Consider the following 27,697-nt stretch of genomic DNA (forward strand, 5'->3'; position numbering starts at 1 on the left):
GGGCCGGGAGCAGCGGGCTCAGGGCCACGGAATCTTTCCTTGAAAGCCTGGAACCTCGCTGCCGTGGGGCCCCAGGGACTCATGCTGATGGAGGCCAGCACTGGCTGGGATCGTAGTGTGTCACGGGGAGCGAATAGGATCTCAGCCTGCTGCCGTCAGGTATGGCATCCTGGTGAAATCCTGGTGGTTTCCTGTTACCAGCAGGGCTGTGCCATCGTGGGATTTTAAGCAAGCAGAGTCTTTAATTGCAGATCTTCAGCCACTTAAGGATTTGAATCTTTAGTCTCAATGACTCAAACGCTGGGGTTTTTATTAACAGCTTTATTGACTTGAGATTCACCTAGCACATAATTCACCTATTGAAAGCGCGATTTGGTCGTTTTTCGTACATTCACGGGGTTGTGCAGTCAATTTTAGAACATTTTCATCACCTCAAAAATAAACCTTTTAAAATGTACCCTTTAGCTCTTACCCCCACCCCCTCTTCTAGCCCCTGACAGCTAGGAATCCACTCTCTGACTCTGTGGATCTGCCTGTTCTGGACGTTTCCCATCAATGGAATCACACCCTGTGTGTCCTTCCGTGTCTGGCTTCTCTCCCTGAGCATCGTGTTCTCGGGGTCCGTCCACATGGTAGCGAGTGTCAGGGCTTCTCTCCTTTTTGTGGCTGAGTGATATTCCATTATACGCACGTATATCCTGCACTTTATTTACCCATTCGTCCACCGATGGACAATGGGTCGTTTCTCCCTTTGGCTGCTATGAACGTGCGTGTACAAGTTGGTGCGTGAACGCGTGCTTTCAGTTCTCACGGGCATGTACCTAGGAGTGGAGGTGCTGCGTCACGTGGTCACCCTGTGTTTAACCTTCTGAGGAGCTGCTGTTCACGGCGGCTGCTCCATTTTGCGTCCCCGCCAGCCACACGAAGCTTCCAGTTTCTCCACGTCCTCGTCGACGCTTGTGGTTATGACTTTGATTCCAGCCGTCCTGGTGGGGTGGCGTGCAGTCTCACTGTGGTTCTGATTTGCATTAAAGGTCGGGATCTTTATTCTCCCTCCTCTCCAAGGTCGTGTCTGCTCCCCACAACTTGTAAATGAGCTCAGAGGTATAGAGGTGACAGTTCTAGCTGGTATTTGTCGCCCAACTATGCAGAGGCAGCAGACGGAGCGTCTCACGTGTGTCTCGTGTACCTTCACTTCGTGGTGGGGCGGGGGGGCGCTGCATTTGCCCCGTCGTGCGGCTGTGGAAGCTGAGGCACGGAGCCGTCGAGCAGCTTTGCCCACGGTCACACGGGGGAGGTGTCAGAGCTGGGATTTGGCCCCAGGGTGTACTGGACGAGTGGACAGATGGTGAGGGGCAGGGGGCAAGCCCCCCCTGGCTGCAGGTTTCGGGGGAGCCCGGGTGGCCCTCTGAGCCTCGGTCTCCTCGTCTGAAACGGAGGCGGTTGGTCCAGGGCCCAACAGCAGGGCGTCAGGAGCCGGTGCCTGGACACACAGGCCCCCAGGCAGGAAAGGCCTCTCGGGGCTGCTGAGGCCTTGCTGTGGACCCCGCCCGTCCCCTCTCCCCTCCCTGGGCCTCCTGGGGCCTGTTGAATTCCCGTGGGTGTCCTCCTCCACCCCAGCGTGTGTGGCCCTGGAAATGGGTTCAAGCAACTTGGGGTGAAGCCCTGGGCCTCAGCAAGAGGCCGGGGTCACATTTTGGTTTTTCTTTTCTGCTCCTTTCACCTCACTTCGATTTTTTTAAATTATGGGAGGTACACGTATATACATTTTCAAAGTCCTTTTTTGATGCCAGAAGTGACACTTGACACCATTCCGGTGGGGGATAAAAAGGGAAGGATTCCAGTGAGGCCTGAGACCTGCCAGCCCCCTCTGTGACCTAGCTGGCAGCAGCTACGGTTTTCCCAGGCCTTTCTCTGTCCATTTACACAGAAATGTGACGCATAAGGTATCGAAGTGTGGTCTCTCGGGGGGGGGGGGGGGGGGGGGGGGGCGGCTGCCAGGATCTGCCAAACGCTGAGCTGGACGCACTGCTTTTCTCATTTTTTCTCATCATTTTCACTCTGCATCTGTCTGTTTTATCAGAGTGTTTCAAGTAGCCGAGTTCTTTTCAGCTGTTGCAGGTTCCCTTGTGGAGCCGACACCAACACGCTGGTCTGTTTTCCTGTTTCCCTGTTGTAAACAACACTGCAGTGAACATCTCTGGGCTCATGAGAGTTGCTTGGAGCTGAATGGGGTGGGGTGAGGGAGCAGGAATTGCCGGGACTCTGGGAAGAGGTGGCAGATGGTTTCTTCATCCTACCTGGGAGCCCCCAGAGACTGGGGGCCCAGAGAGGGACACACGCACTTCAGCCCTGAAGAGTCAGGGCTGGGCTAGAGGGAAGGCTGCCCAGAGGAATGGGCTTTGGAGCTGGGGCTTTGCAGGACATGTAAGAGTTGGCCAGATGGAGAGAGAAGGGTTAGGGCCTGCATCTTGGAATGCCGTGGCTGGAACATAAAGTGGGAGGGGTAGGGGTGGGCAGACATTAGGGCAAAGCAAAGGTGGGCTCAGACGGGGGCCTTAGCATGTTTTAGTGCTGGGGGAGAGAGAGGGATTCTGGGAGAACCCTCTGGGCTCTACAGTCCAGGGAGGAGTGGAAGAGGCCAGCGCTACAGCCAGTCCTGCGGGACCAGGGAGGAGGAGGAGGAGAATTTTTTGGTGGAGTGTGTTCTGGGCACAGGCTGGAGGTCAGGCACTGGCTTCTGAGCCCAATGACGTTGAGCCAGTTTGCTTGGGGCAGCGTGGGCTGGGCCCAGGCCCGTGGGTCCTGCAGGCCACCTCTGGCGCCGGGCGTCTTCCTGGGGCGCCGGGGTCGCTGGGCCCCGTGCTGGGGGCGGGACCTGTGCCAAGAAGCCCCCCGGGAGCCCAGCCCTGCCCGCCCGGGACAGCGCCCACCTCATCAAAGCCACTGCGGCTGCTGGCGTGGAGCCAGATGGGCCGTGGCGGGCGCGGGGAGGATGCCGCCTGCAGCCCTGGCACTGTGCCCCCGCCCGTGCCAGCCCTGGGAACCACACTGACTCAGCCGGAAGAGCCTTATCTGGCCCCGGCGCCGCCGCCCGGCTGCCCGGTCACCGCTGAGGGGTCACTGCCGCTGTGGCCTGGCCCCCCACACCCACCGCTGCTCCCCACCCCGGTGGTCACTGCCAAGCACCCGGCCCCTCACCACGCTTTCTAATGACATGCATGGTGCCAGAGGGCGTGGTGCCCGGCGGGCATGGGGCGCACGTGGGGTCCAGCCCACTGACGTGGGCGAGCGCGTGTACGTCGGGACGTGGTGGCTACGTGGGGTCCCTGTGGGCTGGGGGTTCCCGTCTCGAGGGACCCTGTGTGTGTCGGGGTCTGTGTTTGCAGAGCAGGGTCTCTGGGGGCATCTTGAGACCCCCCCCCTGTGGTGTCCGTGACCATGCGTTTGCTGGCGTGGCTCTCCCGTGTGTCTGTGTGCACGGTCTGGGGCCATGTGGACCCATCTGCAGCGTCTTGTGTGTGTATCTGTCACCTCAGGCACCTGCTTGTGTGTCCCCGTGTCTGGATTGTTTGTGTACATCTGCGTGCACCCCCATGTGACGTGGCCCTGGCATGTGTGGACGTGTTGTGAGTGTGTCCTGGGGTCTGGGTGGCTGAGCTTGTGTATCCGTGTGTGTCGATCCCAGCGCTGTGCCTGTTCCACACGTCTGTACAGTGGATGACAGGTGACCCTTTCCCGTGGCTGTTTTGTGTGCAGGTGGCTGTATGCTTGTGGGTCTGCAAGCACACACGTGTGTGCGTGCACGTGTGCCCGTGTGTGAGCCTTCCGTGCCCCCCGCTGGCCCCGTGTCTCGGGAATCTTGAGCGTGCGGTGGGGCCCATTAACCGTTAGCCAGAAAGTCACGTTGCCCCAGTCAGTGGCTTGAATCGGCGGCCCGGGCACAGGTCAGCCGCCCGCGCCCGTCCGCGTGGCTTCCCGAGCCGCCTTGCTGACGCAGCCCCAGGGAGCCGCGAGGTGTGACCAGGGCCTCGGGGGCTGCAGGGGGTCCCACCGCCAGGTTCCATCCCTTCCTCCCCTCACGTGCTGTGTGATCTTGGACAGGGGTGCGCCCTCTCTGATCCAGAGGTGCAGCCGGGGGATGCTGGGCCGGGCTCACCTGCTCTGTGCCTCAGTTTCCCCACCTGACACAAAGACCCTTCCACCCGCCGAGCCTTCTGATCTCGAGCCAGCAGCCCCTGCGGTGACTTGGAGGGGCATCCCAGGCCCTCTGGAAGGCCCAGCGACCCTGTTTGCAGACGCCATCCACTGCTCCGGGCGGGGCCGGGGGCAGCTGGGGTTGTGGGCTGTGGGTGGGCACACGTGGGGGCGGGGCCGGACCGCCCTCCTCTGCTCGCCCAGTTGCGCTCGGCCAGAGGACAATTGGGGGTCACGGGGTTAAACGGTAACCAATCTGCCTATTGAAGGCCCCAGCTCGGGACGCAGCCTCCTTGCCCCTCGTCAGGGCCGGCGGGGGTCTCGTGGGGCCGAGGGGTGTGGCGGGCACAAAGTCAGCGCCGCCTGCCGCCACCCCCGCCTTCCAGACAATGAGCAAGGAACAGATGAAACCCTAATTCCAGGAAGAAACCTATCGGGGGGCATGAATGGGCACGTCTGCCCAAAATCTCGGAGCGGGGACCTTGTTTGGAAATAGGGTCTTTGCAGGTGTGATGCGGTTAAGATGAGGCCATAGTGGAGGAGGGTGACCAGTGCCCTTAGAAAAAGAGGAGGCACACACAGAGACAGAAAATGGCCGTGTGACGTTGGGGGCAGAGACTGGGGTGATGCAGCCACAAGCCCAGAGGCCCCCAGAAGCTGGATGAGGAAGGGAGGACCCTCCCCTGAGCCTCTGGAGGGAGCGCAGCCCTGCCTCACCTGGATTCTGGACGTCTGGGCTCCAGAGCCGTGGAAGGACAAATCCTGTGCCAAGCCCCCCGGCCTGTTGCCGCCCCAGGAAATGAATACAAAATCCAGTGAGGGCTTTGGGTCCCTGATCCTTGGGCCTCAGCAATGCCGGGCAGATTCTCATGGAGCCTCCTTAGGGGACCCCGACCGTGTGGTCCACGGGGTCATGGGACTGCTTTAGGGCACAAAGGCCAGGCTGGGCACCCGTGTGCGTGTGTGTCTGAGTCTGGGCCTTCCACAGGGACGTATGGAGCTCCTGCTGTGTACCAGCCCCATTCTGGGCACCAGGTATGCACCTGTGAACAAAGCAGACAGAAGTGGCCGCCCTTGTGGCCACGTGGCAGTGGGGGCCGGGTGGGTGCAGCAGCCGAGGGCGGGCCGTCTGGGGCCATTATCTGAGAGCCAGCCAGCGGACGAGGGTGTGTCTGTGTTTGTGTGTCTGGGTCTGGCTGGACGGGCGTGTCCATGTGCGCCTGGAGACCACTCCGGGTGGTGGGACCTGCTGGGACTGGGCAGGGCTGAGGGTCCACGTGTCGGGGTGGGAGCATGCGTCCAGATAGGGCTGGGAGGGTCCGTGTGCAGCCATGGGGCAGACCCGGGTCCATGCCACGTAGAGGTCCAGGCGGGGGGCCATGCGGTCTGTCTGGGCGGGGCCAGGGGTTCTCTCAAGGCGGTGGTGTGACTCCTCCTAGTGTCCCTGGGGTAGGTGTGGCATCTCTGCCCAGGCTGGAGTGGCCGTGGGCCCTGGGGCTGTGTCACATTCTCTTTCTGCCCCGTGAGGGGTCTCTGAGGGTCCCCGTGGCCACCCCAGCCTCTGCCTTGTTAGGTTATGTCCTCCAGCCCACCCCATGGCTTCCAATGTGTATCTTCCAGGCTTGTGAGGCCCCTACCCAGGGGGGCACCCCCAGCCCCAGGGGCTGCCAACTCTGGGCGGGGTGGGACGCCCGCTCCTTCTGTTCTGTATCCCCCCTTTTAGGACGAGCCCCGTTACGTTCTTCCCCGGGGCTCTGGCTGGGCCTGGGGCCTTGCTGGAGGCTGGAACCGGTGTGACTCGCCCAGGCCACCCTGCCTGGCATGGGGGAGCCGGGCCTGGAACCTGGCCGGGTCCGTCTGTCCCCAGGTCTCTGGTTTCTCTCTCTCTCTCACATCTCTCTCTGTCTCTCTCTCTGTCCTTTTCCTTTCTTCTTTCCGATCTCCACCCTCATCTGCCCACCTGCCCCCATCACCCTGTGATTACTCCCATCTGCCTTTTTCCTGTGAGTGCCCAGTGGACGGCGTGCATGGGCCTGGCTGCCACCCTCTCCCGGCCTGGCGGCCCCTGCTTCAGCTGGCACCCTGCCCGGCCGACGGCCCGCCCGGCCCCTCCCTGTGTCCTCCAGCTGGTCCATGCATCTGCCAACAGGGTGCCCAGTTCTTGGATGAGAAGTGGGGCCTGAGGGCACCTCTGGGGCGCGGCTTGCAGGATCTTAGTTCCCTGACCAGGTATTGGACCGGCACCCTTTGCAGTGAAAGTGCAGGTTCCTAACCACTGGACCACCAGGGAATTCCCGAGTGTTATTCTTTTCTTCGATGCCATTGCCATCTGGGGGGAGCCCAGCCGAGCTGGGGTGCGGGTGGCAGCTGCTCTTGACACCCTCCTTCTGGGCACCATTTCCCCGTCTAGAAAACAGGGGCAGCGTCTGAGCTGGTGTTCTGTTGTCACCATTGTTGGTTACCGGTCACCGAGGGTCCTGGTGGAGGAGAGCGGGCGTGGTGGGCACCAGCTCGGCCCCCGGGCGCCCGGCGTGGGTCTCATCTCTCCTCCTCATTCACTGCAGGAGCTGCTCCCTGGGAGGTGGGATGTTCCAGGAGCAGGGCCCCCCTCTTGCAGTCGGCGGGTAGGTTTGTTGGCACCCTGAGCCCGCTGGCCACCACGGGCAGGTTCTGTTTTACCGTCGGCCTGGAGTCTGGCAGAGGCTCCTGCAGGTGTGCCGGGCGGGAACCCCCAGCCCTGAACTGTCCGGGGCCCCTTCCTCTTGACTCCTGGGTGGGAGGCGGGAAGCACCCCCCTTCCTTCCTGCGCTGTCTGGGGGAGGCCCGCGGACAGTGGGGACCCGGTCAGCACAGCCAGGGAGGGGCAGCGATCTCTCTTATGCTACTGCACTTCCGTTCAGCGAACCTGGGCTGGGAGTGACGGGGCCCTCGCTCCCTGGGCAGGTGGATCTTTATGAACAGCCGGACCGCTAGGAGAGTCCCTTCTGGTGCTTTCCCGGCTGCCGGCGGCTCTTCTGCAGGGAAACAGGGCTGCTTCCTTTCAGAAGAAACCCCATGGTGGGAGTTTTAATCCCCGGGCGCCAGGCCCTGGGTGCAGGGCTCAGAACCCTGAGCCAGCGGCTAAGTGGTAGCTAGATGATCGTCCTTGGGTTTTGGGGGCCTGGGACCCCCAAACGAAATGCCCTGAGAGCAGCATGGAACGTCGGGTTCATAATTGCCGGCGGAAGGGAGGGAGGGAGTGAAGAGGGAGAAGATTCTGGATTTTTGGCTGACTCCAAAGCATTTGCCCAGTGCCCCCTGAGTGCCAGGCGGTCTCGGGCAGGGTCCCACCCCCACCCCCACCAGGCTCTGAGGTGGTCCAGAGGGGCTCAGTACTGGGTTCGAGTCCAGCTCTGCGGCCTTCTCTCAGCACCTCGGTTTCCCTGTCTGTGAAATGGGCTCCCATGCAGATAGCAGTCTGTTCAGAGCCAGGCCTGTGGGTGGGGGCTCCCAGGTGGATGGGAGGCTGCCCGCCCGGATTTGCATGTCGTTTGCATGCCGCGGGGCAGCTGCCTTCCTAGAAGTTTCTCCACATTGTTCCCCATCCTGAGTGCGTCCTCAATGCCAGGCCTGCTGGCATCCCCGGCTGTGACGTGGAGCTGGCGGGTGACTAGCCTTGTCCTGCCACCAAGGTGGCTCCTCCTCCCTGCCCCCCAACCCCCGGCCCATTTTCCTGGAGCCAGACTCTTCTCTCTGCACAATCTGCTCCCATGGTTCCCTCGTCCCCCACCTGGATGATGCAGGTGCACCCTGCCCACTTCACAGGTGGGAAGACTGAGGCTCCAGGAGACCCCAATTACATGAAAGGTTGACCCAGAGACAAGGGCACTTCCCCGGAACCTCACCATCTGGAAATCCAGAAAGAAGCGCCTTTAATCGTCAGCTTCGTGGTCAGGCTCTATGACTTGTTTCTGGAACTTTTATTAATATCTGTTTCGTGGGTGGGTGTGCCGTGTCTTTTCGGAGAGGGGGCACATGCTGGTTGTTGGGGGGGCGGGGGTGGCCAAGCTGGCAGATGTTTCTGCCTGGCCCAGAATCACTTCCCCAATTTCCTGCAGGCCCAGTGGGGGCCCCTGCAGCCCTGGAGCGCTGACGGGAAATGAAAGGGCCATGTGGCCCTGCGCCTGGCTGGGGTGGGTGGCCCCAGGGGTCAGGTGCGCCAGGAGGGCAACTTGTGGGAAGAGCCTGAGGTCGCCCGGTGAACACTGATTAAGCCCCTACTGTGTGCAGCAGCAAGCAAGCCTGCCCTTCCCCCATCCTGCTGCAGGGATGGCTGGCTTCAAAGGCGCCCCCGCTCCCTCACCACCTCCCCCTGCCTGTGTGTGACTCCTGCTGTGCCCCTCGCAGGCCTGGGGCTCCCAAGGGTTGTCTGGGTCTCTCTTGGGCACATTGCATCCCCAGCATCCAGCACAGGCCTTAACATACAGAAGGATGGGAATTCCCTGGCGGTCCGGTGGTTAGGACTCCGTGCTTTCATTGCTGTGGGCCTGGGTTCAACCCCTGAACTAAGATCCTGCAAGCCGTGCACCGCAAACGGTGTAGTGCAGCCCAGGAAAAAAAAAAAAAAAAAGCATACAGAAGGTGCTCAGTCATGGATGCAAAATTGATTGACCTGGCCACAGCCCCGAGGGCTGACAAGGAGGGTTCCAGACTCCGGGTGCTTCCGCCCCACCCGGCCTCCTCCCGCCAGACTTCATCCATCCATCCATCCATCCGTTTGTCTGTCCCTGCCCCGGGGTCTCTGGGGAGGGGGCGAGAAGGGGCAGGAGCGCACCCTCTGGGCCGGGCTGCGGAAGAGGATGGTTAAGTGGGGCTACAGCGGGGCGGCACCAGTGCCGGACCGAGACCCGGTCACCAGGTGCGCACGGAAGCCCCTGCCCGCCTCAGCGGGCACGAGGGGAGGGGCCGTGGGGGGGGGTGGGTGCCGCCCCTGCCCCACCCGTGCCCTGCCCCGCCCCGCAGCCCTGCGCGTGGGCGTTTCTGTGAATGGGGGAGGCTGGTTGGCCCCCAGGGACCCGGCCCCTGCCCACCTGGGCAACGGCTGCCAGCGCTGAGTCATCGGGGCGCAGGGCCTCCCAGGGCCCGATAATGTGAGGAGGGGCTTTATCAGCTGGGGTGGGGCTGCCAGGAGGGGGACACCAGGGCTGAGCTGGGATGGAGCGTGAACCAGGGGCCAGAGCCCGGTGTGCCTTCTCCTCCCTTCCTTCTTTAGCACCTGCTGTATACTGTGCCTACCCACTGTTACCTATTCTGCCCTGGGGGCTCTCATCTGGGTGGGAAGAAAGAAGGGAAGGAAACCATCCCCAAGATAAGTACAGAACCACGTGACCCGTGACAGATGCTGGGGGAGGGGCAGGGAATGTCACTGGGGGCACTGCCTTGGCTTGGGGGTCAGCAGGAGCCAAAGACGGCAAGGGTGGAGGAGGGGGACCCAGGTGGGGGGACCAGCAATGCAGAGGCCCCAGGCAGGACCAGGTTGGGAGCAGCGAGGGGCCAGCGCCGGGGAGGGACCAGGTGCAGGCATCTGCGGGGCCAGGACCACACCCCAGCCTGGCAGGCGTGAGGTCTGGCTTCTTCTGACAGCAACAGGGAGCCAAGGGCCTCTTCAAAGCAGGGGAGACACAGGCTGATCTCGATGTAAAGATTAAAAGCTCCCTGGACTCTCCACCCTGGGGGGCTGCAAGGAGGAAGTGTCATCCTATTGCTTTTGGGCGTTCTGTGGGGGGACGTTGAGGGATAAAAACCAGCTGTGCGGGCTTCTCTGCTCTTTCAGTGCAGTTTCACTTTGCTTACAGGAGTTACAATGAATCAGTTCTTGTCCAAAGCCCAAAGAATACAGAAATAGTGAGATTCGTAATAATAGCCAAAAAATGGAAATAACCCAAATGCCCATCAGTGGTGAATGGATAAACAAATGTGGTCCATCCACACACGGGAACATCACTCAGCTATGAAAAGGGGTGAAGAAGCCCTGACACTCCTACAACGTGGACGGACCCTGAGAACACGATGCTCAGTGAGAGAAGCCAGACACAGAAGGACACACAGTGTGTGATTCCACTGATGGGAAACGTCCAGAACAGGCAGATCCACAGAGACAGAGAGTGGATTCGTGGTTGTCAGGGGCTGGGGAGGGGAAGGGGGGTGACTGCTGATGGGGACGGGGCTTCCTTTGGGGTGATGGAATGTTCTGGAACTAGATAGGGGTTGTGGTTGCAGAACAATGTTCAATGCACCAAAGGCCACTGAATTGTTCACCTTAAAATGGTGAATTCTGTGTTACGTGACTTTCACCTCCATAAATATTTTTTTTAACGATCCAGGACCAGGTAGGTGAGATTAAGGCCCTGAGGCTCCCGGGCGGCGCCAGCCCTGCCTGACGCTTCACTCCACCGTTCATCCTTGTCCGTTCCCAGACCCCCTCCAAGGGCCAGGGTTCCAGCGGGGTCCCCATGGTCCCCACACATGGACGGTGTCTGTTCCCGCCGTTCTGGCCGTGGGGGAAGCCATCCTTCTCTGGTTGCCCGTGAGCCGTATTGGACACAAGTGCAAAAACGGGCCTTTTTCGGGACTTCCCTGGCAGTCCAGTCGTTAGGATTTGGGGCTTCCACTGCAGGGGCCCCAGGTTCAATCCCTGGTCGGGGGACTAGGATCCCACAGGCCACACGGTGGGGCCAAAAAAAAAAAAAAACCACGAGGGGGCCTTTTCCACCTGTTCCCAGCTGTGGGCCTCTCCCTGCCACATCGGTGGCTGCCAGGGACAAGGTTGTTCTTCTCTGGGGCTGGGGGTTGCCGGTCCCCCGAACGCTCCCGGTTTCTCCTGATTTTGTCCCTGTATCTGCCGTCCAAGGACACGGCCTCACTCCTGGAGTCCCCCTGCCGCCCAGTGGCCTCGTGCATCCGAGGTAGGGCCCCGCGGACTTTGGAGCCGCCTGGGTGTCGGAAGGGGGGCTGAGCAGACACCGTTAAGGGGGCAAAGTTCCTCCTGGGGGCCCTGGAGCGGGTGCTTTCTTTACAGCTGGGGCCCCTCGGCCTTGGGCTGGTCGCCGCCCTGGGCCCCGTGCAGGCTGGAGCTGGGGACACGGTGCCGGGGAGGGGTCTCCCGCGTGTGGGCGGCCCTGGGGGCGCCCCTCCCCCTGCACCAGGTCCCCCCCTTGTGGTTTGATGGAGGCCACGGGCCTGTCCTCCTCTTTCAGGCTGGCAGGTGGGCCCAGGGCATGCGTGGTGCCCTGGCTCCCGAGGGGTCTGCTGTCCCCGCAGGGCGGCTTCGTGGGAGGGGGCCCCACCCCCGGGGGTCATCGAGGCCTGGTCAGCAGCACAACCCACTGACCTGGCTGGGAGCTCCTCGAAGCTGGTGGTAGTGAAAATGCTCACCTTTCGCCACAAACAAGAATTTCCTGTTTGCCCCTTGCGCACTTGGAGGAGGGGAGGTTATCTCACTTTTTCCTCCCTGGCCCCTCCCCCGCCCACTACCTGACCCCGAGCCTGCCCTGCTTTATCTGCTTCCTCCTTGCAGACTGGCCCCTCCACCCTCTGCGGAAGGGTGGGTGGCGGGGTCCCTCCGCGGGACCCCCTCCTTTCCCCTCCAGCTTCCCCCTCCCACCTGGGCTGGACCCAGAGCGAGGCAGGTGGCCTTTCATGCTCATCATCTTCCCAACGTGGTCGAGTGTCCACTGAGAAATCCATGTGTGGCATGAGGCTGGGTCGCGCCTTTGCTGCAAAGGAAACTGAGGCAGAGGCCGGGGTCAGAGGGTGAGGAGGGGCTGGGAGGGGAAGGAGGGAGCATTGTGGAGATCCGGGAAACTGCATTCCAGAGGAGGGAGCAGCAGGTGCAAAGGCCCTGAGGTGAGGGCCTGTGACAAGGCCCACGGGGGTGAGCAGAGGGAGGTGAGGGCAAGGAGGTGACAGGCCAGCAGTGACCGCAGGGGAAGTGAGGTCCTTGATGGGGGCAATGGGAAGCCATGGGAGACTGTAAGGCAGGGGAGAGTCTCGCCCAGGCTGCCCGGGAAGGCCCCTCTGGCTGCTCAGCAGGGGTGGGGGCTTGGCTCTGCTTGGTCTGTGCCTCAGTTTACCGTCTGTGAAGTGGGTGGTGCTGGGGAGGGGGAAGATGGACACGCGGGCAGTCCAGCCTCGGTAACTAGCGAATGCACGCCCTCCGTCACTGGGTAGGGGCCCAGCCACAGCAGAGACCGGCAGAGGGGCGCGGGGCCTGTCCCGGTGACCCCGCCCGGCAGGTGGAAAACGGGAAGGGAGGTGTGTGCGTGGGAGCCTCTGTGGGAGCCCGCAGCCCAGGCCCGCATGTCCACACCCACATCCTCGGGGTTCTGTACCGCCTTCACAGATGCAGCTTGGGGAGGACAGGATGTGAACCCAGCAGGGCAGACTCCAAGTGCCCCCAAGACCCTTGTCTGCCCGATGCCAGGACGCAGGTGGCCCGAAGCGTGGGTTGTGCACAGACACATCTCGGGCTTGGGAAAGGATAGGGGGTCCCACCCCCACGTTGCACTGAGAAATCAAGGTCCGCTTAACGAGCATTTATGAAGCAGCTGCTGGGTGCCCAATTCTAGATACTGGGAACCAAGCAGACAAAATCCCGAACACTCTACCAGGGCATGTGGACAGGAGATCAGACCAGTGTGTAAACCCATGCGGCTTGGTGGTGCGGGGGAGTGGGGTACACAGGAGAGTCGCCCGTGATCGGTGCATGTGCTCCAAGTGAGAGCACAGGCACCCGGGGCTTCTCTCCAGGGCGACGTGGGAACAGAGACCTGGGCGACGACGGGGAAGCCCGCGGGGACAGAGCTAGGGCAGAGCCAGGACGGCATTCCAAGAGAGGAGCTGCCAGGTCAAAGGCCTGGAGCGGGGACCGCGGCCCCTGGCGGGTTTGAGAAGCAGCGGGAAGGCTGGTGAGAGGTCAGCTGGGAGCGGCCCTGGCAGGTCTTCTGGGACGTGTGGCCGCAGAGAGGCGGGGTGTCCTCAGAACTGGCGGGAGGTGGAGGTGGCCCCGTGATCAGAGCGCGCAGTGGCCCCAGGGAAATCAGGCTCTGGGGAGGGGAGAGTGGGGCAGTTTATCTGGGGCCTCAGCCCAAGGCGGGGGTGTTTCCTGAGGTTTTGCCCAACCTCCAGCCTGGGTTTGCAGCTCGGGGTATGACAGTGCCTCCTGGTCCGTCCAGAAAGGGACAGGGTTTCAGCCAGAGGGCCCAGGTGGGCCCAAGGCCTGGGCGTGGCTCAGGATGTGTTGTGGCCCAGCTGTGTGGCTTGAGAGCCTTGTGAGGACAGGTAGCCGGGCCCAGGGGCTCACGAGGGGGGCCTGGACACCACCACAGGGGGCCTGGACACCGCCCCCAGCTCCCCCATCCCTGAGGCCTGGTGGGCAGCCCTAGCCGGCTGGCCAGGGCAGGACACACCCTGCAGGGGTGTGGAACTTGGGCCCAGAGCCCCATAAAGCTGGGGCGGCCTTTACTGCCCGTCTTTGTTGTCGGCTGCCCACAGCAACAGCCATTAAAGCTTCCTTCTCTGTCGGCAGCCTGTCCACCCCCTTTATGGCCTCGCACAATGCCCTGGCCCCTTGGGGGTCTGGCCGTGCCATGGCAGCCCGCCCACCGTTTGGCCTGGGAGTTAACGGGCCCCCTACCAAGCCGGCCCGCCTCTGCCCGGCAGCTGTTCTCTGCCCTGAGCCTCAGTTTCCCCACCTGGAATATGGAGGTCCTGATGGTTCCAGGAGCTCAGGGTGAAGCTATTGTGTTTATCACCCACTGTCTCTGAAAGATGGGGAAACTGAGGAAGGAGGGGCACTGGGCTCTCTTGCGGGAGCTGGGCCCAGGAAGGGGTTCATGCCGGGTGGACCCCCCTCCACCAGGGTCGGGATCTCAAGGAAGGAGATGTCGCCCCCTCGTCAGGAAGGGCTTGAGGTTCGGTGGTCCCCTGTGAGCTTCCTGGAGCGGCCATAACAAATGACCACAAACTGGGCAGCTTAGAACAACAGGGATTTACTCTCAGTTCTGGAGGACTGACGCCTGGGGTCAGGGCATGGCTGGGCCTTGCTCAGGCTCCAGGGGACAGCCCTTCTTGCCTCTTCCAGCTTCTGGGGGCTCCAGGCGTCACCCCAGTCTCTGCCTCTATCTCCCCGTGTGTCTCTGTGTCTCCCCTGCTCTCATAAGGACACCAGTCACCCTACTCTGGGACCTCATCATAACTAATGTCATTTGCAGAGACCCTATCTCCAGATCAGGTCCCATCCTGAGGTCCCGGGTGGATGGGAATTTGAGGGCAATTCCCCACAAGTCTCTCTGGTCTTCTCTGCCCAGCCTGGCCCACGTTGCGGCCGAGAAAATCAGGGTTCACTTAACGAGCATCTATTAAGCAGCTGCTGTGTGCTCAGCCCCATTTTAGACACTGAAAACAGAACAGACAAAATCCCCGACGTTCCAGCCGGGCAGACAGACAGGAGACTGGACCAGGTTGTGAACCATGGGGATCTGATGAAGGGGCTGAGGGGAGAGGGGGGCGAGGGGCGCACACAGTGCTGGGGGCCGTGCGGGCAGGGGGAATGGGGATGGGGCAGGGGCGGTGGAGGCGGCCCAGGCGGGTGCATGCCCATGGGAAGGGCCACCTGCAGGCCCCACACCCTTCAGGCAGGGGGAAAAACGGGGCCTCCCTGGTCACCATAAATCAGTGCAGGAATGCAGCTGGCCAGCCTGGCTCTGGCAGGGTGGAGACAAAGGCCCGGCCTCGACCACCCAGGTCTGGGCTCCTGGCCCCCCCAGCCTGTACCCTGCGGGCCCCACTTTCTCTCCATTACACAGATGAGGAAACTGAGGCCCAGAGAGGGGCGAGGTGGCTGAGGGGTAGCCAACCCGAGGACCCTGCCTCCCCAGGCCCGGGGATGTCCCATACCGCAGGAGCTGGGCATCAGTGTGTCCCTGGGCCCTGATGACGGATTATCCCAGCCGGGGCTAATTGGTGGTTTCAAGGCCCCACACAGTCCCACTTGCTCCGTGTCCAGGTGGCCATGGGGACTGCATTCCCCAAAACTTAATTTGAAGCCTGCCCACCCCCGGCAAATCCCCCTCCCAACTTTGCTCTCTAATTATCTCTGATGGCTTCCCCTGCCTGCCAGCACCTGGGAGCTGAGGGTTGAGTCTGGGGACCCCCTGCCCCGCTGATAGCCCAGACCGAGGCCCTCTCCCCGCCCTGGTGACTGGTGAACCCAGGCAGCAGGTGCGCAGGACAGAGCCTGTGCTGAGAGTCCCCGAGAATCCTGACTCCAGGCTCAGGCCTGCCTCTGTGCCTCAGCTACAAAATGGGCCGCCTCTCAGGAGCACATGCGTGTGACTCGGTGGACCGTGCCGGACGTCCACCATCCTCGTGGTGGCGATGGTCTAGGTGGGATAAATTGTGCCCCCAAAAATTACATGTTCAAGTCTGAGCTCCAGGAACCTGTGAACGGGACATGATTTGGGAATCAGGTCTTTGCATATGTGATTAGTTACGGGTGGAGATGAGGTAGCCCTAAAGCCAGTGAGTGATGCCCCATAAGAAAAGGGGGATTTGGACACAGAGACACAGGGAGAAGCCACGTGAAGACAGAGGCAGAGGCCGGGGTGATGCAGCCACAGGCCCAGGACACCTGGAGCCCCACGAGCTGGAAGAGGCGGGAAGGATCCCCCCGCAGCCGCCCCCCGCCCCAGTCTCTGGAGGGAGCACAGCCCTGCCACACCTTGATCTCAGACGGCTGGCCTCCAGAGCCGGGAGAGGATAAATCTGTGTGGTTTAAGGCCAAGTGTGCGGTCAGCTGTTACGGCCGCCCCAGGACAGGTATCTCAGGGTCCTTGTCTGACAGTGGCGGGGGCAGGCCTCAGGAGATGTTTGGACTGTGGGGGGCCGTGGGTCTGGGGCCGGGACCCCTCGGTTGTCCCTCCGTGCCATGTGGACGTGGCACCCGCACCCAAGCTCTGGCACCAACTAATCCATCCCCTCCCTGCCGTCGCAGCTCTACGAACTGGACGGGGACCCCAAGAGGAAGGAGTTCCTGGATGACTTGTTCAGCTTCATGCAGAAGCGAGGTGAGGCCTGCCCGCCGGGAAGTCCCGGATGTGAGCACGCAGGGCGGGGGGCCCTGCTGGCCACTGCCCGGGGCAGGTGTGTCAGCGAGGCTGTGAGTGAGTTCTCTGTGGCCAGAGGCATCCAAGTGATGCCTGAGGGGGGAGACACAGCCCTGCCATGGTGGCGGGGGAGGTCTGAGAGAAGTGGCACCATCGTGCCATGGGTATCTGACAGGAGACACAGCCCAGCCCTGAGGGTCTGATAGGGGAGACACAGCTGTGAGAGTCTGAGGGGTAAGTCCTTGGGTGGCGGGGGGGGGGGTGTCTCAGGGCCCCAGCCCAGAACTGACAGTCCAGGCTTCCTCCCTTGCTGCTGAGACCCGGGCGCAATGGGGTCCTGGCTCCCCGGATCCCCCGCAGCGGGGCTGGATTCCCAGTCAGGCAGGCGGGCGGGCGCTGGGTGGCAGGACAGAAGCTCCCCACAGGCTAGAGCCTGGCCTTCCTGCCGCCACTGGTGGGAGGTTTGGGTCCAGGCCCCTCCCTGCTCCCACCTGGGGCCTCAGTTCCCCCATCTGTAAGGTGGGCCACCAACATTCCCCCCCATGTGGCAGTGCCCCAGATGCGCTGAGTGCCAGGTCCACAGTTATTATGCGCCAACAGTGTACCAGGCCCAAGCCACCTGTATTCCCCTACGCCCTGGGGTCTGGGGTGAGGCGGATGCCAGACGCGGCCTTGAGAACAGCGAGACGACCAGGGACGGAGGCCAGGCCTGGGGAGCAGGGACTGGTCTGGGTGGGTGTCCAGGTGGGGAAACGGACGGCCCAGACGCTGGGGGACGTCGGGGGCATTCAGGGTGAGCCAGGCCCAGGGAGGATGGGGGAGGAGGGCACCCAGAGTGTCCCCAGGGCCCTCCCTCAGCTCAGAGCTGCCAGTCAGCCAGGGGTCCCAGGAGCACCCACTGCGGGTGGGGCTCATTTCCTTGATAGCCCAGACCCCCCCAGCAGGGTTATCACGACCCCCACTGTTCAGGGAAGGAAACTGAGGCCTGGAGAGGGGAGAGGGCCTCTGAGCCACAGAGGCAGGAAGGGGCGGGGCCGGGGCGGGGCTGGCGGGGGTGGGTGGGGCGGGCAGGGGAGCCGCGTGGGCTATGACTGTGGCAGGGGCCAGCCAGGCGGTTTCTTTGTCCAGGGCCCCTGGCAGCCCCTCCCTGCCAGCAGCTTCTGTAAACACAGACCCAACCAGGCCCAGGCCGGAAGGGAAGGAGATGAAAGGGGAGGGGGCTGCGGCCTCCACGTTAACCCCTCCTGTGCCAGGGCTGGAGGAATCCAGACCCAGCCAGACCTGCTGCCCCCCCTCTCCCCCCCCCACCCCCCCATGTGGTCAGAGAGATCGACCCACCCTTCATCATCCTGTCCACACCTACCTGAGCCTCCCACTACCCCTCCCCCCACCATGGGGCTCCAAGCTCCCAGGCCCGGAGCCCACCCATTTTGCCCCAGACTGGGCTCCTGGTGTCCTGGAGGCACAGAGGAAGTATGGTGAGCTGCTCCAGAGTGGTGAGGCTGGGGTCCTCTGGGGACCCCAGCTCCTGGCCACACAGGGCTTCAAGGGTCTGTGTCCAGCCCTGTCTCCCTCACCAAGCCAGGTGCTCCTGGAGGACAGGAAGCAACAAACTCCTATGCAACCCTCAAAACCCAGCTCCAAGGCCCTCTCTTCCTTACCTTCCTCTTGAACCCTCCCCTCTATAATTGGAGTCGGGGGCTTTGGGGCTGAGAATCTGGATGCCATGTCCTGCATTCCATAATAAAGTAGTCTTTCCCCCACATCACAAAGTAAAAACCTCCAACTGGATATCTCTCAGAATTCTCTGGGGGCTGGACATGGAGGAGGGGTCCTGCCTGCACCCCACCCTCCTGCAGTTTCCTTGATGACCTCTCCGCCCTTCCTTATCGCCCCCACCCCCAGCCCCGCCTGCCTCCATCAATGCCTCTCTGTGCTCTCCCAGCCCCGCTCCTTCTATAAACATCCGCCGCCTGGCTGCCGAGCCAGGGCGCAGGGTCCCAGGAGGAGCTTTGGTGTGGTTCCTTCTTTTTCCCAATGCAGAGCCTAAACCAGCGTCCTGGGTGGGCTGGGTGGGCGCTGTGGGCGCATCTCTGGGTCTGGGTGTGCTGCTGACACCTGGCGTTGCTTTTCTCTCTCCTTCCTGGGCTGGAAAATGAAGCGGGTAGCGTGGGGGTCTGAGGCCCATCTTCCTCCACCCACTCCAGGAGGTCTTCATTCGTTGGGGATTTTGCAACCCGGGAAGGGCCCGGCAGTGGCCAAGGTTGGCAGGAGGTGGTTCCAGGATGTCCAGCTTGTAGAGGGGGGACCAGGAAGCAGGGTCCTGGGTACAGGGCATTGTCCGGGGCGGGGGCAGGGAGCAGGAGCCCATCCTGGAGCTTCCCTTTGCCATCTCTGCAGGGGCGGCAAGCATGCCCCCAGGGCTGGGATGGGGGCCATCAACCTTCACTGTTTATTGAGCACCTGCTGTATGCCAGGCTGGGCGCCGGGGGACCCCATGTGAGCAGGACAGCAGGTGGGGGCCACAGACAGTAAACCCGTACTTTCACTGCCAGGGAGAGAGGTTTAAGTGGGGGCTTCTCCACCCTCAGCCAGGATGGTGCCAGGCAGGCTGAGCTGAGACCTAAGGGCTCCCACGGCTGGGGCTTCTGGGTGACAGGGAGATGGCGTGTGCAGGGGCTTGGAGCATCAGTGTGGGTGTAAGATGGGAGCAGGGCTGTCTTTAGGGAGGAGCCCCCTTCTGAGGTTGGGCCACCCCCAGCCTCCCTCCCTCCCTCCCTCCCAGGTCTGGCCCACCTCCCCACTGTCTAAGCTGCAGAGTGGATTAATCAAGCCCTCCCTCCCCCACTGCAAAGCCCCCAACACAGCAGAGTTGTTTTGGCAGCTGTCGTGTCTGTAGGAGGAATAACAACGGCTGTGTTTCTCATGCTGGGCCCCCAGGTTGACCCTGCAGCTCCCCCCTCACCCACCCAGGTGAGAGCAGCATGAGCCCAGATCACTGATGGAGAGACTGAGGCAGAGCTGCCTCCTCAGGGCTCTCGCAAGCGGGGGTCTCACCCGGGCGACCGTGCCCCCAGGGGACACTGGGTGACGCCTGGGACAGCTGTGGTTGTCACACTGGGGGCTTCTCTCCTGGCATCCAGTGGGTGGGGCAGGGAGGCTGCTCCACCCCTCACAGCGTCCGGGACGGCCCCCAAGAGAGTGAGCCACCCCAGCTCAGCTATGCCGAGGGGACCCGCTCTCACCGACACGTCGGGCACCACCCCAGGTGACAGCACCCCCCCTCCCTGCAGGGACGCCCGTGAACCGCATCCCCATCATGGCCAAGCAGGTGCTCGACCTGTTCATGCTGTACGTGCTGGTAACGGAGAAGGGCGGCCTGGTGGAGGTCATCAACAAGAAGTTGTGGCGGGAGATCACCAAGGGCCTCAACCTGCCCACGTCCATCACCAGCGCCGCCTTCACGCTGCGCACCCAGTGAGTGCCCACCCGCGGCGTCTGGGCAGAAAGGACCCTAGGCGGGGAGGAGTGGGGGGGGTGGGCGGCCAGAGCACAGGGTGGAGGGTGGAATGTCCTGGCTCTGAGGCTATGCAAATTGAGTGTTGAAGGAATAGCAGGTAGTCGATGTGGGGACGGGGATGGGGACATGTCACAGGACAGGCGTTGAGACAGAGGGAACAGCACAGGCAAGGACCACGGCTTGGAGGGCTGCCGGGTGCTTCCGGGCAGAGCTGCGGGATGGGGATGGGGAGCTGGTGCTGCAGCGGGGCTTGGCTTTATGCAGACCCCAGAGACATCCCAGGTGCCATCCTGTCCCCTTGCCCCTGCCCGCAGGTACATGAAGTACCTGTACCCCTACGAGTGTGAGAAGCGTGGCCTCAGCAACCCCAATGAGCTCCAGGCGGCCATCGACAGCAACCGGAGGGAGGGCCGGCGCCAGAGCTTTGGGGGCTCCCTCTTCGCCTACTCACCGGGCGGGGCCCACAGCATGCTCTCCTCGCCCAAGCTCCCTGTGTCCTCCCTGGGCCTGGCCGCCAGCACCAACGGCAGCTCCATCACCCCAGCCCCCAAGATCAAGAAAGGTGAGGGCTGCATGGGGCCTGGGGCCTGATCTTGACTCAGCTTCAGCCTGGCAGTGTGTCCCAGGGAGGGGGCCGCCTTTTCCCTTCCCTGGGTAACCGGGATGGTAGACCCCAAAGTTGGTGTGTAAGAGGGCGGCCAACCTGCTTATGCTGTGCCTGTGGCAGACATTACTAATCAATTGCCATTTTTCCAGCCCCAGGTCCGTAGTAGGCAGACATCACTAATCAATTCATTTCCCCTGAACTTGTGCCCTCGGCAGACATCACCAATCAATAATGTTTTCCTCCAGTTCTATGCCAAGGCAGACATGGCAAATCAAGCCCAGTTTTCCCATCCTATACCTGTGGCAGACATTACTAATTAATCACTGTTTTACTGTAGCATTGGCCCAGTCCACTTGCCTGTGGCTGTTGTTTTTATTTAATTAATTAATTAATTTATTTATTTATTTATTTTTGATTTTTTGATTTTTTATTTATTTTTTGGCCACACAGCATGTGGGATTTTAGTTCGCTGACCAGGGATCAAACCTGGGCCCCCTGCATTGGAAGGCAGATTCTTAACCACTGTGCCACCTGGGAAGTCCAAGGCTGACGCTTTTCATCGCTGTCGTCCTCTCTAGTCCCTTGCACGTGGCGGACATTACTAGCTGATCACTGTGTTCTTTTCCCTTTGAGCTTTAGAATCCTCCTGAACACACTGACCCACCAGACACCAAGGGTGTCGTGTGGGTCATCAAATGGACTCTTTAACCACCCCTGAAGCTATTGCTAGGTGCCCCTGGGCAGCTCACTGCCCCTTTCTGAGCCCAGCTTTCCTTACACGTAAAGTGGGGGAAATTATGCCTTCTCTGTGGGGGTGTTAGGGAGCCTTCAGTGTGTAAAATGCCCAGCGTGCAACAGGCCTGGGATTGCAGGTAGCTGGCAGCACCCCACCCCTAGTCCCCATCCATGGCAGACATCACCAGCCGATCACAGTCCCCTCTTCCAGCAAGTCTCGAATCCTCGCTAACACAGAAGCACCAACAACAGCACATGTGGTGGCCCAGCCTCAAGCAGGTCGGTGCACCTGTCCGAGGTTCCATTTCTCATTTGCCACATGAGCTGTGACTCCCTACTTCCCAAGCTTGGCCCGGGGATCCGAGGTGATCCTCACAGCGCCCTGAAAATTTGGGGCTGGTCAGATCTAAGGTGAATGGGGTCTCACCAGTGTCAGCTCCCTCCGGCCTCTGTGAGCCTCAGTTTACCCCCCAGCCTTGGGGAGTTGCAGCGATACCCGTGAATGTCATTAGGCATCTGCTGCATGCGAGGTCCTGTGCTGGAGCTAGGGAGGACGGGGGCGGATAAGAGAGAGGTTCGGACCTAATGGAGCTACTGAGGGGGCCAGGAAAAGCTGGTTCTGATGGGTCCCAGGGGCTCTTTTCAGCTGAGAGGGAGGCAAGCAGAAAGGGCTACAGAGACTCCAGGGCAGAGGGCCTGGCAACTGCAAAGTTTGGAGTGGGGACCCTCCTGGAGAGGCGGCCCCAGGCCACCAGGGATAGACACGGGAGGGAGAGTCAGAAGAGGAGACAGTGGGACCAGTGGGTGGGAACCACGGGGACGTTTGTTTCAACCACAGGACAGGGGAATGGTTAGGAGCTGGTTCTGGAGTTGGGCTGCATGGGTTTCATTTCAGCTCAACCTCTCTCCACGTCTGTGGCCTCAGGAAAATTATCAGTCCTCTCTGAGCCTTGGTTTCCTCAACGGTAAAGTGGAGAAAAGGGTGACTAGGTGGTTATGGGATTGTTGAGACGGTTCACGTAAAGTGCTTTAGACAAGACGTGGTGAGCTCTTGTCGTAACTAGTATTATATGTAATATGTGCTATTGTGGTCTCTCTATAACACTAATGCTAAATACTACTATGATACTGTCACTGTAACTAGTATTGTCACCATGACCTATATTACCATTATGCTGGTATCTGATGTCAGCCTGATACTAGAAAGGATCTTACAGCACTTGTGTCTTTTCAAAAACCTGTCCACTTCCCTGGAAAGGAAGTGAGCGCCCCATCGGTGGAGGTATTCAAGGGGGCACATTCCTACCTTGGATGGGAGGTGGGGAGTGGGCCACCTCTGTTCCATTCTGGCCACCAACCCCTCTTCTCTCCTGTCCAGAGGAGGACTCGGCCATCCCCATCACGGTCCCCGGCCGCCTGCCAGTCTCCCTGGCGGGTCACCCTGTGGTGGCAGCCCAGGCAGTAGCGGCCCAGGCGGCCGTGGCGGCACAGGCAGCCGCCCTGGAGCAGCTCCGGGAGAAGCTGGAGTCTGGGGAGCCTCCTGAGAAGAAGATGGCCCTGGTGGCAGAGGAACAGCAGAGGCTCATGCAGCGAGCGCTACAGCAGAACTTTCTGGCCATGACGGCCCAGCTGCCCATGAGCATCCGGATCAACAGCCAAGGTACCACCCTGGCGCTCAGACCCTCTGTGCTTCCTGCATGCACACAAGGGCCTCATAGCCACCATGTGTAAAGAGTGCTTACAGATCAATAAGATAGAAAGGCAAACAAACCAGCAGAAGAAATGGGCAGCTGTGACTCGTAAACTCATAGGAAAAACTGTTCAACTCCATCTAGTTGGGGATCTGCAAGTTAACGAGGAGATACCATTTTTCACCCGTCAGAGTTTGATAATATCAAACGTTGGTCAGGATGTGCGGAAATAGGCCCCATCGGTCCTGCTGGTGGGAACGTAAATAGGTGACAACTTGGCAATCTCTTTTAAAAATAGAAAATGTGCTTGCCCCATGACTGGGTGATTCTGCTTGGTATCTAGAGCAGAACTAATGTAGGGAAACAAGGAAACACAGGTTTTCAAGGATGTTCACTGCAGTTATTTGCATGACGTCACTAGTGTGTCCATCAGTAGGGCAATTCATGAATCAAGTCTGGAATACTTTGTGGTCATTAAAAAGAATGACATGGGGAATTCCCTGGCGGTCCAGTGGTTAGGACTCTGCGCTCTCACTGCCGAGGGCCTGGGTCCAATCCCTGGTCGGGGAACTAAGATCCCACAAGCCACGTGGCACAGCCAAAAAAAAAAGAATGACATGATTTGGGTGTGGGGACACCGCTTAAGACTTGTAATCATGCTGTACACCTGAAACTAACACACTGTAAATCAACTGTAGTCCAGTAAAAATTATAAAAAAGAAAAAGAAAAAATACTTGTTATCAAGAAAAAAGCAAACTTGAGACAAATTCATTCTTATTCAATAAGTATTTATTGAGTACCTACTGTGTGCGCTGCTGAGAGATCCTGTCCAGCGCTTCGTGAAGCTTCACGTCTGGTGGGTGACCCACGTGACCCAGATCATTGCATAGGTGGGTCTATGATTACAAAGGGTGGTTTTTCTTCTTCCCGCAGGCTCCGAGAGCCGCCAGGACTCGGCTGCGAACCTGACCAACACCAATGGCAGCAACAGTATTAGCATGTCAGTAGAGATTAATGGAATCATGTACACAGGTAGGACCACCCAGCCCCCATGCCCACCTTGACCACATCTCTCTCTCCCGAGTCCTGGTTGCCCCCCCCCCGCCAGGGGGGTGTGGCTTCTTGAGCCCAGACCTCTTCCCTCATGAGACTCAAGCGAGATAGTCTGTGTCCTATACTTAGCACGGAGCTCAGCACAGAGTAAGTGCTCAGAAATACATATCCTGTGTTATATATCTTATAGCAAACGATGTTTCCAGGTTCCTTCTAAAAAAAATGTGATCAGACCCATGGCTCCTATAGACCACCAGGTGGCGATGTTGACACAGAACAGCTCGGTTGCTGTAAAGACCCCCCCCCCCATGGGGGGAGGCTGAGGAGATGGTGGTGACCTGGAAGCCGGGGGTAGGGGGGCAGGCTCGCTCTTTACAGGGGGTCAGCGCTCAGGAATCCCTCGCACCTGTCACATGATCTTTTAAATTCTCCACGACTTGTCTCCTGTCCTTGCACCAGGAGTGCTGTTCGCCCAGCCGCCGGCCCCCACGCCACCCTCGGCTCCCAGCAAAGGCGGAGGTGGCAGCAGCCGGGGAGCAAACAGCGGGACCAGCAGCAGCGCGGGCAGCCAGGCGGGGCCAGCGGGGTTGTCTGCACCCCCCGCATCTTCTACCTCAAATAACTCATTGCCTTAACCGCTACACTCCTCACCCTGGGAGCCCACCAGACGGGGCAGGGGGTCCAGGTGGGCCAAGCAGGGGCCGGGATGGCGGGAGATACGGGTGGGGAGGGGAGGTATCCACAAAGGAGCGACAGCTAACGCCAAAAAGAAAAGAAAATATATATATACATATATATATATATATATATAAAGAAAATTTAATAAAACAGGGGAAAACCAAGGAACACTTGAATTACTCAGGTTTCGGACATTCAGAGACGAATTGTGAGAGCAGCAAAGGAAATGAGAAACAAGAGAGGCAGATGTCTCCTAGGGCTTTCCTGCAGCCCTGGTGGACCCACGTGGACTGGTGTCTAGTTTGGACAGGCCAATCCTGTTTACCTCATACATCCCTGCACTGTGTTTTTTCATTTTTATCTGTTTTTTTTCCCTTTTTTTTTTTTCCCCCTCTTCATTACACACTCACCACACCCAGCTCCTTGCGTTGAATGAAACCCCTGAGCCAAGATCAGTTGAATTTCTTTTCTTGTTGCTTTTGGGAACTTTTTTTTTTTTTTTAAAGAAATAGTGAACTTCAAAGTCTGTAGGGTTTTTAAGAGGTTTCGGGGGTTTTGTTTTGTAAATATTCTATTTTATTCTTGGGGGAGGAATCAAACCTAGGAAAAGGATATATATATCTATATATTTGTGTTCATTCAGGGAAACTGGACTTGAAAAAGCAAAAAAAAAAAAAAAAAAAAAAAGAAAAAAGTAATACCCTTTTTATTTTTCCCATGACTGATTTGGGTTCGGTTGTGCATTTCCTGTGGCGCAGTGGGCAGCTGGCAGGTCCAGGACACTGGATCCCTGGGCTCGAGTCAGCAGAGCCGACGAACTCAGGTGCTGTGGGCCGGGCTGGGGTAGGGGATGCATGCCGGGGGTCCGTGGGGAAGGGGAGCAGGAATGTTGAATGGTAGACATCACCGTACTTGTTCTTCCTTCATGCGGGGCTCCTCAGTCAGGAATCCCGAAGTCTTAACTCGAGAGGAGGAAGTGCTGGGAGGGGGTTCACCTGTCAGCCCCAGGCTCCTGTCTCAGGGATGAATACGGCCTGGGGACTCCCTTGCCTGAAAGGGCTGCTTTTGGAGACTTGTCCATGCCGGGGGACAGGGGTGAGCCGGCCTTAGCTCAGGGCAGGGTTTCTGTGGGGCCACGGCACCCTGAACACCACCCCTCCCCCCAGCATTTTCATCTCCTCCACTTTGTCCCTTCTTACTTCCTGGGGGCCCTGCAGTAACTAAAGGAACTAAATAGAGGCCGAGAAGGGGCCGCGCCCCTCCCTCTGTGACCCTGTCCCCCGGGTCAGAAGGTGGGCATCGGGTGGGGCACAGCTGGGGGGGCATTAGTGCAGGGCTGGTGAAGGTCTCCACCAGGCGAGCTGCACATCCGTCCTAAACCCAGGCGCGGTTTGGGGTCCCGGGGGACCAGGTGGTGTTGGGTGGGGCCGTAGCTCCCACAAGGTAGCGCTCTTTCACGTTCCTCTGGGGTGGGGTGGGAGGAACTCAGCTGTTCCCAGGGTGAGCCTGGAACCTCTAATTGGGCCCAGGGAGCCCGGCCTAACGAGCCTGGAGCGGCAGGGCACCGCCGGCCGCCTCCGGCCTCCAGACCCAGGCGTCATCTTGTTGCCTTGCAGACCATGAGGGTGGTCCTGAGCTCACCCCCACCCCAGTCTTTGGGAGGGAGCCCGTTTCCTTGGTATATCTCAGGGTCGCTGACGCCCCCCACCCTTCCAGGAGGGGGTAGCGCTGGGCGTGGGGCTTTCTTCCTGCTTTTCCTTCTGGAAGGTTCTCCCCTCCCTTCTCTCACTGCAGTGGCACAATCATTGTGGGAGGGGGATCCTTTTGTCCCCAGACACAATCTGCCCCCCTCTCGCCATCACCCCCCCTTCTCCCTCTCCTCTCCCCCCACCTGACGGCAGGAGCGTGGGAGGCTGCCCTCTGCCCCCCCCCTCCGCCCCCCATTCTGCCGGCCGCGTGGGTGGGGGGGGTCTCTGCTGCGAGTTTCTTTCTACCTCAGGTCTGACTTTTGATGCCAAAACCCCCGCCCGGCCGCCCACCCCCACCAGCCCCCAGCTCAGGGTCCCACCCCCGTGTGTCCTGTTGAGCATCCACGTGTGTCTGGGGGAGCGGGTGTCCTGCAGGAGAGGCGCCTTCCCCCGGGTCTAACTCAGGGTGTGCCTGCGGTGCTGGGCGACGCTGATGATTGTAGGGGATGGGGTTGGGGGGCCGTGGGCCCAGGATGGGGGGAGTCTACCGGCCGTGGAAACGCGAGGGGGGCCCGGGGCCAGCAGGCGCTCAGCCCCCAGGGGGCCCTGCCTTTGCCTGGGGTGCCCCCATCAGCCCCCCACACTCCCAACCCCGCCTGTCAGTGGGGGTTTCTGGGTTGCCGCTCAGCACCCGTTATGCAAACCGGGACGGGGATGGGGGCTGAGTGCTGTTCATTTCAGAACAGATGGGGCTTAGCAGCATGCTGAGGGTGGGGACCCCCAAACTCAGGGTGGAGAGGGGCTCCAGAGGCTCCCCTGCTCTGGAGATGCTTGTGGATGGGCTGCTTCTAGAACCTTCCTTGTGACCTCCAAACCGGCCGCAGGGCTGTAGCTGTCCGGCTGGGGGGCGGGCGGGGGGGCAGGACGGGGCATGGGGTGGCGGGTTGGTTTGTAATAGTTGTGTGTTTGTACAGTCACTTTTCTCACTGTTAGCATTTTTGCCCACTACCATCCTTTTTTTTTTTTTTTCCCCTTAATTTTGCTTCTGCATTTTTTCTTGGCAAACATGACTTCAGCCTTTCATTCCTGACATGTGAAATTTCAGTTTCTCTGGGGTTTGTCAGAGGGCGTGGGGACCGCGCCTGAACTCAGGTTAAAGGGAAAAAAAAAACTTCTAATAAAAAGATGTAAAACTACTCTCTACCTCTGGCCGGGCCCAGCCTGTCGCGCCCTGGCCGCGGCGGGGCAGCCTGTGACGATTTATTTCAGTTTTTGCAGGACATTCAGGTATTAAAAGGGAGGGGAAAAAAAAAAAAAAGACCAAAAAAAGAAAAAAAGAAAAAAAAAAGGTGTGATTTTGAAATTTAAAAGAACACTGAAAGTT

General features: G+C 60.1%; 1 protein-coding gene across 4 annotated transcripts in view; it reads left to right on the forward strand.

Moving 5' to 3' along the window:
* Positions 1 to 25,357, forward strand: part of ARID3A (AT-rich interaction domain 3A) — a 33,647-nt gene extending 8,290 nt beyond the window's left edge. For 3 of the 4 annotated variants that reach the window (XM_082455543.1, XM_082455544.1, XM_082455542.1), the window contains exons 4-9: positions 16,229 to 16,301; positions 19,634 to 19,817; positions 20,175 to 20,422; positions 22,581 to 22,862; positions 23,828 to 23,926; positions 24,407 to 25,357. In XM_082455543.1, the coding sequence (XP_082311669.1) occupies positions 16,229 to 16,301; positions 19,634 to 19,817; positions 20,175 to 20,422; positions 22,581 to 22,862; positions 23,828 to 23,926; positions 24,407 to 24,582 (1,062 nt within the window). In that variant the 3' untranslated portion in view covers positions 24,583 to 25,357. The other variant, XM_082455545.1, reaches the window with a different exon arrangement.
* The last annotated feature ends 2,340 nt before the right edge of the window (positions 25,358 to 27,697 follow it).

Source organism: Balaenoptera physalus, assembly GCF_965194825.1.
Source record: "Balaenoptera physalus genome assembly, chromosome: 3".
Taxonomy (NCBI): Eukaryota; Metazoa; Chordata; class Mammalia; order Artiodactyla; family Balaenopteridae; genus Balaenoptera; species Balaenoptera physalus.